General features: G+C 46.4%; 1 protein-coding gene across 5 annotated transcripts in view; it reads right to left on the bottom strand.

Annotated features, from left to right (window-relative positions):
* GDPD5 (glycerophosphodiester phosphodiesterase domain containing 5) overlaps window positions 1-16,030 on the bottom strand; it is a 168,370-nt gene that overhangs the window by 93,726 nt on the left and 58,614 nt on the right. For all 5 annotated transcript variants that reach the window (XM_061351406.1, XM_061351407.1, XM_061351405.1 and 2 more), the window contains exon 2: window positions 14,529-14,703. In XM_061351406.1, the coding sequence (XP_061207390.1) occupies window positions 14,529-14,645 (117 nt within the window). In that variant the 5' untranslated portion in view covers window positions 14,646-14,703. The remainder of the gene's footprint in view (window positions 1-14,528; window positions 14,704-16,030) is intronic.

Here is a 16,030-nt window from a genome sequence, read left to right as displayed (position 1 = left end):
CTGCAATGAAAAACCTCTAAATTCAAGGCCCCTTTTCCAGACGGACTCATAGAATGCTCTGGGTTGAAGGGACCTTAAAGCTCATCCAGTTCCAACCCCTGCCATGGGCAAGGACCCCTTCCACTAGGGCAGCTTGCTCCAAGCTCCTGTGTCCAACCTGGCCTTGAACACTGCCAGGGATGGGGCAGCCACAACTGCTTGCAATAAGCACATGTATGAAACACATCTGCTGAGCTCTTACAGCCTTTTTCTGGTGAAGAGGAAGGCAGAGCCACAACCATCAGATTCAATCCCACACAAGCACTGCAAGAAAGCTGCGGAGTTTCGGTTTGTGGTGGCTTTCTTAATTTAATGAGATTTATTTAAACTCCAAAGAGCAATTGCCCCATAGGGAAACATGGCTTCTGCCCCCTTTAATGCAAACCCAACCACGTGTCGGAAACAGCTCATAGTTTGAGTTATTAATAAATGGATTGGAAACTCCAGCGAGGAAATTAATCTCAGGCTGTACCTGTTGTGGGATGCTGTTGGGGTGAAGGGCAGGACCGGGAGCTATGTGCAATTCCTCTACTTACAAACTTGGCCCTACTCCCAGAAAAGAACTATGACTGTGAATATCTGTATTAAAAGACATTATTATGCATTTCTGCTTCCCAGCCTTTCCGTTCCAGGACTTCCAGCACCTTCCCCATCCAAATGAGGGTGAGCAGCTCCAATGTATTTAGCAATGTAACCTCTGCCCTCAATTTAGAAGCTTTTTACATCACAAAATGAAACACATGCAACGTTTGGTTTAAAAACCAAAGGGACCATTAAGTCATCTAGCTTGACTTTTGTACACTGCTTGTCACCCTCTTTAATACTGTGCTACAGCTAAACATGGTTTCTAGGCAGACTTTCCAGAAAGGCATGTAATGGCTTTGGAGATGAAGAATCCTCAATATTGCCTGCAGTAAAACAAGAAATAGATCCAAGTAATCCACTTTTGCAAGTTGTTAGGTCCCATTCAAGCCAAATTGTGTCCATCAGTGCAATTAAAGATGGATTCTGCAGATTTGAAACCATCCCTGCGGCATTTCCTAAGGCCACAGAGGATATGTGGCACAATCCACTCTCTAAAACAGCAGGTCAAACATAGTGTGAGACTATCCTGTTATGCAGAATAGCATCAAGACCACTGAGGGCCACTCAAGAACATAGCACCAGAACCTACAAGTTAATCCTTAATAGGTCCATGTCTGTAGCAGGATGCAGATGCCACTCATCTTTAGGCATGGCAAGATGTGCCTCACTTAGAGCTACAGCCCACAAACACCCTGTGAGAGCCTGCATGCTCGACTGCCAAGAGATTCAGTGTAACCATAAAAATAAATCAAAGTAAGCTTAAAAGAAAGCAGCACATCAGGACTTTTCATGTAACCATCAAAAAAAAAAGGTGCCAAAACCAGGGAGTTTGAGGAAAAAGCAAGATCTTTCATCATGAGATTTCTTAAATCCAGGATGCAACTTCTGGTCTAAGGCACAAAGCACTGAGATAAACCAGTCCTTGTGCTGGACAAGAGGAGGAAAATCCTATGGCTATTTGGGTGTAGCATTTGGATGGAATGAGTGCATATCCACCCCTTGCTAGCTGGGTTTATGCTCATGAGCTAGAAGCCAGACAGAAGAGTATTCTCCTTACTGCAGGTTCTCTCATATGAGTACCATACATTGCCCTCTTCTCAGATGCTCATTTCCAACATCTGCAGGAACTTAAGGGCTCCAAAACCTGCTGAGATTTCCAAGCAAGGCTCATTGCATGGCTCCATTAATCACAATTCAACAGTCCTGCAAAAGGACTTGCTTTTTCACTGCCATTTTTAGCCAATGGACCTTCCCACATGCAAACCACCACGTTCTGCAAAGGAGCTTGAAACTGTCGCAACACCTCTAAATCAGTTACCAGCAGCACAGAGATGGGACTTTTATGATAGAGGTGAGAGAAAAGAAGGTATTGGTGTAGGCCTTCTCCTTCCCATTATATTGACATTTCTCCCCTTCCACAAACACATAGGATGGCAGCAGCTGATAAAATGAACTGTTTATTTAACTGTAATTCACTGAAAATTTACTCTTCTCGAGTCTTCTTGTCAACCCTGCATTAATCCAATACCAAAGGGATGAGGTTGAAGGACAACACATATCCTTGGGCAGAGAAACCAGTAGAAATAAACACTAGGCAGGCTCAAATCTGTGCCTTTCTGCAGCCTGCAGCAAATATTCCACTATCTCACTCGAGCACCCTTGTAGAGTTGCACTGAGCTTCCAAAAAGCTTTTTGGCACAGCAGACACTTAGGCAGGTTTCTCCCTGATGATAAAGGATATGGAAGCATCTCTCCTACATCAAGCCTCACCTTCTCCCACTAATTCTCCCTTTTCACCCCCCAAAGCATGCTCTTCTCCCCAACTTTTGGCAACCCATCACTATTCTGAAGCCTTCCCACCCTAAGCTTGCTTCTCCCCACAACAGCAACCTATATATCAGCTTATATCCCGTCATCTACAAAGCAGCATCTCCCACCCATCACATCTGGCAAGAACTGAGCTCTCCATCACTGCATCTTTCTTTCTGCTGGCGAAGTACCAGCGCCCCCATGGAGCACTCAAACCCACTCACATATCTCCACTGGAAACCAATGTGCATCTCCAAGAAGGGCTATAGCTGACGGACACCACTGTCTTGGACCATTCATGCTCCACTCGTGGCTTCCACGGAAGCTCAACCTCTTCATCACAGAGATGTCTTTACTTTCGTCTTCCCCTTCCCTGGAGGCTCCTATTCACAGCCACTTAAAACTAACACCAAAGTGGTGCCAAGTCTAAATTGTTCTTATAAATATCTAACGCAGTGCTGAAAACAGAGAGGACACCCAGGGAGGCTGTTTGTAAAGCACAGCTCATCAGCAGTCCCCAAGCAGGGCCCTGTGGGAACGCAGCCTTTTCGTTTCCATCAACATCTCACATGCTGCTTTTCAGCCATTCACAGTTCTGGTGGGAACAGCTGGCTGGGAGCTGGGATGGGGCCAAACAGTAGTGAAATGGAGAAGGAGGCTGTGTCCCAAGTTACAGGGCGCAGGCTGGGGAAGGCAGGAGATCACATCTACTAAGACTGTTGCTTGTGTAACTTCCCTCTGCATGCACTTAGCAAAGGAGCATCCTCACAAGCTCACCCTGCTCCTTCTTATATGCTCCATTTCAATCATTTACGTTCATTGGTGCCACGTTTCCTTCTCATCAAATTGATTTTGGTGATCATCTCGGACCCATGAGCATCCTTGATCAACTTGCACAAAGAGTGGGCTGCCCAGAGAAGCTGTGGCTGCTCCATCCCTGGCAGTGCTCAAGGCCAGGCTGGACACAGGGGCTTGGAGCAAGCTGCTCCAGTGGAAGGGGTCCCTGCCCGTGGCAGGGGTTGGAACTGGAGGAGCTTTAAGGTCCCTTCCAACACAAACCAGGCTGGAATCCTATGACTGCACCATTTTCCACTACCTTTGTTGAGATTAGAGGACTTCAGACACCAGAACAGACAAGTCAAACATTCATGGTGTTAATATTTCACTTCTGTCATTTGCTGTCTTCAAACTTTACACTTTTATGGCTCTAGACACAGGAAAAGACTAAATATCTAAGTAAACAGCAACACACCAAATTAATCTGTGCTAGCGCAGCTACTAACAATGGTGTTTACACTGGCAAGAGTACGGGTTCCCATTACCTCTTTCGTAACAGGGTTTACACAACTCAATAGAGAAAATCTAACTCCAGTGTTAACACCAACGAGGCAGGCGAGAGGGGAGACATTTGTTTTGGAAAGCAAGCAGAAAAACAACCTCTCCCCCAGTTTTAGAAGGGATTCAGTAAACATTCTACCTGGATGCATTGTAAGCCCTCTTCACCTAAAAAATCCTTTTATTATTAACATTGGTTTGGTCACAAACCCAAAACATAGAACCATAGAACAGTTTGGGTTGGAAAGGACCTTAAGATCATGCAGTTCCAACCCCCCTGCCATGGGCAGGGACACCTCACACTAAACCATGGCACCCAAGGCTCTGTCCAACCTGGCCTTGAACATTGCCAGGGATGGAGCATTCACAACCTCCCTGGGCACCCATTCCAGTGCCTCAGCACCCTCACAGGGAAGAACTTCTGCCTTATGTCCAACCTGACCTTCCCCTGTTCCAGTGTGAACCCATCACCCCTTGTCCTATCACTACAGTCCCTGATGAAGAGTCCCTCCCCAGCATCCCTATAGGCCTCCTTCAGACACTGGAAGCTGCTCTGAGGTCTCCACGCAGCTTCTCTTCTCCAGGCTCAACAGCCCCAATGTTCTCTGCCTGGCTCCATACAGGAGCTGCTCCAGCCCCTGCTCATCCTCATGGCTTCCTGTGAACTTGTTCCAACAGTTCCATGTCCTTTTTACGTTGAGGACTGCAGAGTTGCACACATAGCCCTGTACCAGCTACTAAGCAGAAAATTAACTCCATCCCAGCCAAAAACAGCACAAGGAGACTCATGAGGACAGCCTGGAAAGGCTCTACCACATGGAGCAATGGGTTAAACCCACGAGTTGATTGAGCATCTGAGCCTCATCTCTCACCCAGCATCTCTCAAGGTGTAGACTTTAGGACAGTGGTTGCACCACTGTCTGTAGACTGGAAGGACACTGCTGTACCCATATACCCAGGGAAAACCTGACAGAGGCACCAGCTCTTGTTCACAAAGCACAGAGCTGAGTCTAAGGGACCATGGCCCAAAATCCCCCTTTTCTCCCTCTTTTTCCATGTTTCCCTGCCTCCCTCATTTTCCCCAGCTCCAGCTCAATGCTGGCTATTTATAGCCTGAAACACATTGAGCAGATGCTCTGCAGTAAAAGCCTTTGACACCTCTAAAGCATTATAAATCCCAAGGCATGTTAATCACCCAGTCTGAGCCCCTAATACTAACCCAGGCACAACAACTAATGGGTTCTGCAGACTCCCTGCCACAGGCATTTTGCCTACATCAGGACTAAGCTAAAGGATATAGCATCCAACATCCTCACCCTGACAGTGTCAGGCTGCACCAGGCAGCCCAGTTATCAAACACCAAGGATTTCCTGGGGTGTCAAGCACTTGGGATTTCCCCATCTTTCAAACAAGCATTAATGAAGTAAGAAACACCTTTCACATGCAGCAAGTGGGGATTTATGGAGGCCACAATACCTGCAGTCAACAGCCGACTATACTGAAGAATGGCTTTGGAGGAAAAACACAATCCAAACCCATTAAGGCTTAAATTGTACTTATTGAATGGTGTGTAATTTATAATGCTGGCCTTTTGGACAAGCAGTCATGAACACAGCAGCTTTCTGGGCTTGTAATGCCATGGTAGGATCTAGAGGTGACCAGGAATGGTCTTCTGAGGGCTCATTTAAGTGGGCAATGGCTTGAGCATCACCCTGTGGCAGGTTCATCCTAACCTTCCTAGAGCTGTCTGAGGATGTGGGTCTCAATGATAAGCAAGTTCCTTGCAGGTTAAGCCCAGTTTCTCAGGCTAACACACCTCTCTGCTCCTTGCCAGCCTACCATGGGACTCCTGCCCAGCCTATGAGAAGTCTTGCTCCTCTCATAGAAGACCAACACTCCCAGATAGACCCGGTCTGCTCCAATGGCACCCTGCACAGCCAGTGCAGCTCCTGCCTGGCTCAGCTGTCACATGCAGCTACAAGCATCTCTAACATCCTCCCTCCACAATCACTCACCCTGGGTTGTCTCACAGCCCCCCCTGTAAAATGAAGGGCTCAAAGGTGAATGTAAAGGATGCTTAAGTGATGTGTAAAGCCCTGGAAACAGGGTAGATCTGCTTTCAATGAAGGAAAATGAAAAAGAACATAAATCAATATTTAATCTGATGATTGGATTTTCCTGCATTCAGCCCATCACTCCTATAAATCAGACACATCCATTCATGGGGATTCAGCTCTGCATCACTGATCACATCCAACATGCAGCATCCAATGCCTTAGCACCCACCCTTAAATCAAACAGGCTTTTCTGAAAGAGCCTCTTTCCATTAAGAAAACCCAATACTGTGGTTATGAGCATTAACAAATCAAAACTGCATAGAAACGGGCAAATTAACCCATCCTTTAATAGTGGTTTTCAGCAAAGCAAGCAATTTCTGTGACCAGTGACCTTTGGCTGTCTGGGGATTAGCAATGAAGAGCCACCTCCAAAGCCTATAGCCACACAGATAAATCACACCAACGTGGCTTAGATCATCTGCTCAGGTCATTGAACAGCTCTTGCCAAGTGGGAATTACAAGAGTAATTCACTATGAAGTGAATTAATACACATATCACAGCACTGCAATCCATTCTGTCGATGGATCACAGCTCCTCATTTGCCTTTTCACAAAAGGACCTAAAAAAGCCATCAGAAGCCTCAGCTCAAGGCTATGTGATGCTTAGAACCAGATGGACCATCTCGAATCATTCATGTTCCACTTGAAGGGAGTAAGTTTTCATAGTAAATGCCCAATTCATCAGGAAGGGTTTGGTATCTCATTTACGCTGGCTTGTAGCTACATGAGCAGCAGTAGATACTTTGAAGGCAGGGAGAAGCATTACAAGTATTAGACATACCCCCCCATCTCCCCTTCTGTATCTATCCAGTTCAGACAACTTGCATTTACTTAAACATAGGATTAGGAGATGGATGATGTAAAATCACCATCTCCAGGAGAGCAACAGTGGTGCAGCAACTCCACTGATGCTGCTGCTTTCCAGTGAGCATCGTCAACTGCCCCACAGGCCATAACAAAGAGACTGCCTTCACCTCTCATACCACATGCCAACCAGGGCATCTGCATGAAACACTGATTTAAACCATAAGGGGCAATTTGGTTTTCAATCTCCATTACAGCAGCTCTTCAATATCTCCTGCTAAGCGCGCACCACTGATACTTAAATGATGCTGCCTGCAGAAAGGACAGATGCATCTGGCTCCGGGCATTGCTGTATTTCTCCACTGCTCTCACATGTTCCAGTAGTCCCCATCTCGTTGCTGTGACCACAACATGCCCATAAAAGAACATGTTTTGATATCTCAACAGCAGCAGATACATGCCATAACACCACCTACAACATTTATCATGTACCAGTTATACTGGCATCACCACCCTCTGCAACCCAGCATCAGTACTGTGAGCAGAGACTAGAGGTAGCTCTACGCCTCCCTGGACTGCTTTAACTGCTCTGTTCCATCACTTGTCTAGTGGTAAGAGGTGGTAGAGGGATGGATGAATCAACTGAAGAATCCTTAAACACATCTATAGCTGGTCAATGGACTAAGACAGGAGGCAATAGATCCATCAAGCCTTTTCTTCTCCAAGTACTAAAACTGTCATGGAAACACTTCCATAGTCATAAACATCCAAGAAGGAATACAGAGAGAAAAGCCTACATTATCAAGGTGAACGTATCCATGTAAAACAGAGCACCTGAGGTCACTTTTGGATGCTGTTTTGGCAGCAGCCACAGCTTCCAAGTCTCAGCTCAGCTTTCCCAGCACAGAGCACAATGGAAGAGGCTGCAGTTTCCCATCTCTTCCATCAGCCACCCCTGGAAACCATCAAGCTCTGAGCCCTCTCCATCTCCACAAGCTCACTCCAGTAACAGAGCAGAAGCCAGTACCCTCATAGCCAGCTCTCTGAGCCTTTAGTTCCTTCCTACAGCAATGCTTATCTTCAACAGCTTCAAGACACCCACCCTATCTGCTCTCAGCCTTTCTTCTTCCCCAGGCTGAGCACGGCAAGGTTGAAGTCATCTCTTTCCATATACACTCTCTAGGAAAGGCTTGGCTACACCCCCTGATAACGTGCAATGGGTTTCCTGGGAAGCAAAGGCAGCCCACACTTCTGTCTGGAAACCAAAGATAAAGGGAGGAGGGTGGTGGGGAATACAAGAGCCACCTCCTCAGGCTGCTGCTGCTGGAATAAAGACAAAAGAAACATGGACGTATCTGGAATATCACTAACAGCACAGGGCCAGCTTTGTCCTAGCTTGTCTGGGGATCTGAAAGGGTTTGAGGGTCCCATTTATCCTTATAACCTTCTCTGAATTTCAGGTGCCATTCTGCTTTTCTTTCCCCATCCTATCCTCCGTAGCCCAAAGCCTCTTTTTCCTGCACAGTCAGCACTTGGCCATCAGATCTGCTTGCCTACACAGACTACAGACACCAATTATTGAGGCCAGGTTTAAGCTGTTAATTCCAGGTTGGTTTTCATTGGGACCCAAGATGAAACTGGGTTTGGTAAAGACCCATCCCTACAACCTCCTTTTGATTTGCTATTCTGAATTTGGACCTTCACAGGCCTCGCACTGGAGCAGCTTGCTCCAAGCCCCTGTGTCCAACCTGGCCTTGAGCACTGCCAGGGATGGGGCAGCCACAGCTTCTCTGGGCACCCTGTGCCAGCGCCTCAGCACCCTCCCAGGGAAGAGCTTCTTCCTTATCTCCAACCTGAACTTCCCCTGTTTCAGTCTGAACCCACCACCCCTTGTCCTATCACTGCAGTCCCTAATGAAGAGTCCCTCCCCAGCATCCCTATAGGCCCCCTTCACACACTGGAAGCTGCTCTGAGGTCTCCACACAGCTTCTCTTCTCCAGGCTTAACTGCCCCAATGTTCTCAGCCTGCCTCCATACAGGAGCTGCTCCAGCCCCTGCTCATCCTCGTGGCCTCCTCTGGACTTGCTCCAACAGCTCCATGTCCTTCTGATGTTGGGAACACCAGAACTGCACACAGTGCTGCAAGTAAGTAGGCTTCTTTAGGCAAACAACCTACTGACATCAGTAACACTGAGCTCACCTTCCCCCATTACACTTTAGGGCAACACAGTTGCTTCAAGGAGAACAGGAAAAGCAGCATTTGTTATATCCTCCTGTAAGGGTGCAAGAGCAAACAGGGAGCAGGATGATGGGCTCCAGTGACACAGTTTTTCACCCAGATGATCAGTGAAACACATAAAGAAAAGCAGCTGGAGGGAGCACATCTGGCAGCTCCAGTGAGGAAATGCCACACTCGGAATAAAGCCCTGGAGGCCCATGATGTTGGAAAAGCCACAAGGCACCTTTGTGTCTGTAAGGGGGGCTGGTCTGGCTCTTTATCACCGGGACCTTGCACATGGATTGCTTCAAAGGTTCTGGATAAAGTAGTAATGACAAAGCATTCGAAACTCTGTGGGCTATTGCTATAGGAGCTACTCAATCACCTGTAGAAAGGTCAGCCCTGCCTAGGGGCTGCTTATAATATTACCCAGAGCATTAATAAGCAGGCAGACAAGTTAAAGCTGCAAGAACACGACTGAGACCCACCGAGTTCGATGCAATTCCTGGTGGCACTGGCCACAGTGCCATAGGAGATCCTGTTCCTAGCTCCTCACCTCCAAACAAAGGGTCAAGAGACAGGGCCATCAGGAAACCCCTAAGGGCATTCACATGCACCAAGGAGAAGCGCCTGTGTTAGGATGACTCCTGGGATTCCAAACTCATCAGTGGTGGCCACCACCAAGTCCTCTCAACAGCTTGATTTCTGTGCCTCACTTTACCCAGTTATAGGGAGAAAACCAACAAGGTAACAGATAGGGTTTGGAACTGGATGATCTTAAGGTCCTTTTCCAACCCTAACTACTCTCTGATTCTATGCCACTTCACACGCTGCAAGATAAATATGGGAGGCTGCGTTGACCACAGGTTTTTGTATGTCACCAGCAGCAGTCCCATTTATTAACACTGGAGCATCAAAAGGAGAGTGGCCAGCACGTTGATGCAGGGCATCCCCCTCTAGTGAGACACCCTCCCCGCTCCGGTACCTTCAGTCATCTGGGATCCAGACCTGCCAGTTTTCTTCCCAGAGAAGTGGTGGAATCTTCATCCTTAGAAGTGTTCCACACCATGTAGACGAGGCCCTCAGTGCCATGGGTTAGTGGTGGCCTTGGGAGTGCTGGGGTAAAGGTTGGACTTGACCTTAAATGTCTTTTCCAACCTGGTTGATGCCATTATTCTGGGCTCATTCCCAGGTGATGATGGCCCTTCCCACCACATGTAACCAAAGCAGGCACCGATCCTGGCCTATTCTTGGCAATTTTATGGAGGGAAAAGGTACTTTTGTAAAGATAGAAAGCTTCCAAGGGAAGTGGGTAAGACAAAGAGATCCCAGTTACATTTTGCCTGCCTCAACCTCTATCCCAGAAGGGTTCATGCTGGGAAGCACAGCAGCAGCCATGCCTTTCACTAAGCAGAGAAGCCAAGTCCTTAGTAAATGGTGATAGTATTTTATCCTCTATGGCAGGGAACTGAATAAGATAAAGATCCCAAGAGTTTTCAATACACAGTAACTGCAAAAACCCAGCAGCCAGAGAGCCTATAGATAGAGATGGATAGAGAAAAAAACATCATGGCAATTTTCTTCCATACAACATCTCTTTCCCCACTCCCACCCAGGCTGATTTCCCAGGTGTGGCATTTCCTGTGTACAGACAACATGGTTTGGGAAGCAATAAAAGAAAACCCCTGCAATAAGAACTAGTTGATAGATTCAACTTCATGTTTATATAATGCAACCCATCAACATCTCCCACGTGGATACTGATCCTGCAGCATCTCTGGATGGATTCTATAAGAGGATGCAGCCAGCCCTAGACTCTACCCCAGGGGCACGAGCTCTTGTGGTGTTGCAATCCCCAGCAGCAGTTCATTTGGGGTGAGGCACGCAAACTGTGTGCAGAGCACTGTGCTTATACACTGCAATTAGCAGTGCTGTGCTTTAATTGCTGCCAATCCATCAACAGGGTCTGGGAGGTACCTTGGAAGCCGCCACCTGAACTTCATTCCGACCATTAACAGAACATATGGCAACTACATGCCAAAGCTTATTGTCCCTCGGTTTGTGTTCAGGGCAATAAGGCTCTGCTAAGATGATGCACTGATTTCATAACAACTTGTTTGGTTGAATACTTGTAGTTAGATCAGAAATTGCTTCCTCATACTAGCTACAGAGATTATAATGGTTTGAACCTTAGCAAGACCACGTCTTTTTTATACACCTTTCATTAGAATAAACCCAAATAAACCACATTAAAGATTCAAAAAAACATGGGATTCTTGCCATTAAAGCTGAACGCACACAAGAGACACAGGAGTTCTGCAGCTCTCCAAATGCAAAGAGGAGACCAAGCGTGCAGGTTGGGTGCCTTCAGCCCCCTCTTTCATCCTCAAAAGGAGAGAGGAAAGCCAAAGATAATTACAATTCTAGCAAGCATCCTCGTGAAGAAACTGAGAGCTCAAGTTTACAGTTACAGTTCTCATTGTCATGGAAATTTTAACATATATAGCCTGACCTGCATATATCTGGGGGGAAAAGCAAAGGAATCATTAAAACTGGCTGTTGAGCTGCAGCACAATTCAGAACACAAGCATTCACATACAGAAGGTTTCAAGGATGCAAAGTTGGCTCAAACCCCAAATTTAGGGGAAAGCCTTTTGTTCTAGAAAGTTTGATCTTTTAAAAAGAAAGATAACAACCATGCTGTAGCCTACACTAAAAAAGTTGCTCTTTGAATGCATGACACGTTCTCTGATAATTAAACTGTAGAAACATAACATGTGCATGCCTTATTCATAGAATCATGGAGTGGTTTGGGTTGGAAAGGACCTTAAAGCTCAACCAGCTCCAACCTCCTGAAATGGGCAGGGACACCTTCAACTAGAGCAGCTTGCTCCAAGCCCCTGTGTCCACCCTGGCCTTGAACACTGCCAAGGATGGAGCATTTACCACTTCTCTGGGCAATGTATTCCTTCCTTCTCAGGTAACCCTGGTTTTTGCAAGCCTTAAAACCTCTCAGATGCCATACCCCCTTTTTATGGTAACCACACACAGGAAAACATGTATTATACTACAACTGCCTCTACTCCTGGCTTGCAGTGGCTGGGTTAGACACAGGTCAGATACAGGGCAATACAACAGGTATTATCAACACACCACTGCCTTTGTATAGAGCAAATAGGCACCTAAGTTACAGAATGGTGTTTTCCTCTTTTATCCTTTATAGACATACCCAAGTGCTGTAGCTGGATATATATCAGCTGGAGACAATTAGCATTTGTTAAGCTTCCTATCTCCATCCAATACCTTGGGATCTTGGGGAGTGTTCTCACACATTCCATAAGTCCTCTGATGCAGAGCAGAGATCACTCAGCACCAATACTGGGAGCACCCTGTATGCTGGGGTATGCCCATCAATGATTCAAAGCTTCACTCAACAGCAGAGATGGGAGTTTGCAGGACAAGTGGTCTTGAATGAGCGATACCATGAAACTCCCTCCCACCAGAGAGAGGCCAAGGGATGCCAAGTACTGACGGGCAGCCTATAGAAGTTACCTGCTTGTTCAAACAGCCAAGGGCTATTTTGCAACAAAATTAAAATATTAAAAAATAATCAAAAATGAAAACTCAAAATTAATTAAAATAAAAATCTAAAGAATTTCAAATTAATTTAATAAAAAATATTAAGTTTAAAACATAAGAAATTGAAAATAATTGAAGAAAAAGGTCTCTCACTGATCTTACACATACTCTAGAGTTCCCACCCATGCTCTGCAGTACTCAAGCACATGCCAATAGACACGTCCAGAGGACAATTAGCCTTCTTTTGCAGCTTTCCCCTCCAAATACAGTGCTAGAATCACTCATTCCAGCACCAACACCTGCAAGGCACTTTATTGACAGCAAGATGGGAAGAGATTCTTCATACCTTGGTTTTGCACAGCTTGGAGCTAATTATAGACTTTGCTCTCTTGCTCCTGCAAACAGCTTTTATCTCTATGCCTCTGCTCAACAAAGTGGACATTGAGGCCTCATGGCCTTAAATAGACAAACTCAGAGACTACACATATTTTTAAGCCTAGATCAGGCACCTTTAAACACACAAACTATTTTAACACTAGAAAAACAATTGGAATTCTAAGCAGAACTGGAAGGCTGCCACTGGTGAAATAAATCAGTGCAAGTGGAGGCAGCTTTCACTGACACATTAAGTCAATGGTAATTTTACTATGGATTTTTCTCTAAGAAGCACAGTGTTCTGGTTCATAAGGCATATTGGATTGGGCATTTTGAGTGTCAGTGTTAGTACAGGCACAGATGCCAAGACATTATGTCCCACTGTTTTCCTGACAAAGTCTTTAAATCCCATTTATTCTCTCTATTACGGCTGTACCCGGGTGTTTGCTCAAAGGAAGCTTCCTCTGGCTCTGAAGTGGACACAGACTGAGCTGGCCAGAGTGGAAGCAGAGGAAAACCAGCACAAACACTTGTACTCTGCAAAAGGAAACATGTTTTACGCTGCACAAACACAAGCCATGACTCCTCAATCCACACGGGAGCTCCCGGCCAAGCTGCACCACCAACAATTGATGCGATTCAGAACCGGGAGCGTTTCTGGCATGGGATCTGCTGCCTAGAAGTGTTTTCTCCTTAACAGCCTCTTTCCCAGAAGAAAAGCACTCTGCAGACAGGAAGATCTCTGGTTATAGGCTTAAAAACAAAGCAAAGAAGCTGTCACCGGAGCAAAACTAACCCTCAAAATCAATGAAGAGATCTCTGGAAGCATTGCTAGAAGAAATGAGCTAAGTTTTAGCTTTGGGGTCTTTTCTTCTTCTTTAAGTAATAAGAACACTAAATAAGAACAAAACAGGCAAGGGTGCAAGTGTTCAAGGCCAGGTTGGACACAGGGGCTTGGAGCAACCTGTTCTAGTGGAAGGTGTCTTGCCCATTGCAGGGGGTTGGAGCTGGATGAGCTTTAAGGTCCCTTCCAACCCAAACCATTGCATGATTATATGAATGAGAGAACACAGAAGAACAGTAAAACACAACCATTATGCAAAAGATGTAACAGCATATTTTTCATGCCTCTTCCTATAAACACATCAGGTCTCATGAAACCCCATCTCACAGCTCCAGACAACCGAGAAGGTGCAAGTTCAGCCCCACTGTCCAAATTCCCTCTACCAGATCTCATTAAAATTGCATTTATCCAGAGGAGGGAAGAGCAATCTCTTAACATCTCCCCCATTTATCCCTAGCTAATTCTCACCTTCTGCCTTTCCCTACCTACAAAACTCATTTCACACACAGAAACTAGAGGCACTGCAGCAATGCAGGTCCTACATAGTCAAAGAAACTGCAAGCACATCAGTAAGACACAAGCAAAAGAGAAGTCACTCCCAGTACCAAAAGGAAAACATGGACAATCGTAACCACATCACTCAATCCCTTTGATCACCATACCCATCATCAACCACATGGTGATGGTCTCTCATAGACCTCCATCCATTCACCCAATGATCTCCATGGTCTACACCAGCCAACAAACAATCAAATATCAACCCATCCAGAACTCAAAGTCACCAAGAAGAGGTGATTTGGTCACATCAACATCAACTACCCACCTTGGTGGTGTCATCATGTGACCGCTGGTACCGTTTCCAACGGCAGCCGTAGATCCCGGTCAGACAGGACAAACATAGCTGTGGCTCGTAGTACTGCAGTGGCTGGTGTTTAACCATGCTCCTTCCAGCCCCTCAGGAGCGGGGTATCAGAAATCCATCAGGTCGTGGGAGAGCCCTGCAAGAGGAAAAAATAAAAGGGGGGAAAAAAGGAGGAGATTTAAGATGCTAAAGTAATATTTCAATGCATTAGAAAAGCAATCTAATAATTAACCATGTCCTCTGCCTACTGAATGATTATTACATCTATTGCCAGCCCTGTCACCATTTCTGGTTTGTTACTCAACAAGATGAGAATCATAGAATCCAGACTGGCTTGGGTTGGAAAGGACTTTAGGATCATCCAGTTCCAACCCCCTGCCATGGGCAGGGACACCTCACACTAAACGATGGCACCCAAGGCTCTGTCCTACCTGGCCTTGAACACTGACAGGGATGGGGCATTCACAACCTCCCTGGGCAACCCATTCCAGTGCCTCAGCAACCTCACAGGAAAAAACTTCACCCTTACGTCTAACCTGAACTTGCCCTGTTTCAGTTTGAACCCATCACCTCTTGTCCTATCACTACAGTCCCTAATGAAGAGTCCCTCTCCAGCATCCTTGCAGCCCCCTTCAGACACTGGAAGCTGCTCTGAGGTCTCCACGCAGCTTCTCTTCTCCAGGCTCAACAGCCCCAGTGTTCTCAGCCTGTTTCAATTTGCAAGTTACATTTCCTTGTGCAGTTTCTCCCACAGCACTAAAAGGAAATGGATTCACAGGAGGTATCAGTGGGAAAAGCCACAGCAGGACAAGAGCAGTAGGCTGATAATTTACACCCCGGATGATTAGATTTTTATGAGTGACTGAAATGTAAAGAACCAGAGCCCCTGCAAGCACAACGTGAAAATGGATTCAGAGACTTCTGCAAAGCTGAAATCCAGCCCAGCTAAATCAGTTTATCTTGAGCACGCTATGAAGCATTGCAAAACAGTCCCAGATGATGAACTCGCACTCCTGTGCACACTGCAAAGGCAGATATTTCCTTCTCCCTTTGCAAGCATCTCAAACAAGCAGTCAGAGGTGAGCTGGATGCAGCCTTCATCCCGGAGAAAGATCCCCTCTCCCCTAAACAGCACTCACTCCCAAAGGACCAGGCTGACTCCAGCGCAAGTGCTCTTATTGCCATGAGTGGAAACATCAGTAAATTTGCAGAGAACACCATTTGGGCAAGAGCGTTGGTCTACTGGAGGATATGGAAGCTGTACAGAGGCATCTGGACAGGGTGGATCAAAGGGACAAGGCCAATCAGATGAGGTACAACAAGGCTCAGTGCTGGACCCTGCACTTAGGACACAACAACCCCCTGCAATGCTCCAAGCTTGGGGAATTGGGGCTCAGGGGGGACCTGATGGCTCCCTACAACTGCCTGAGAGGAGGATGGAGCCAGGAGGGGCTGGGCTCTGC

Source organism: Neopsephotus bourkii, unplaced genomic scaffold (assembly GCF_033783945.1).
Source record: "Neopsephotus bourkii isolate Nb327-2 ecotype Australia unplaced genomic scaffold, CSIRO-AGI_Nbou_v1 NB_580, whole genome shotgun sequence".
Taxonomy (NCBI): domain Eukaryota; kingdom Metazoa; phylum Chordata; class Aves; order Psittaciformes; family Psittacidae; genus Neopsephotus; species Neopsephotus bourkii.
This window is presented reverse-complemented; position numbering and strand designations above follow the sequence as displayed.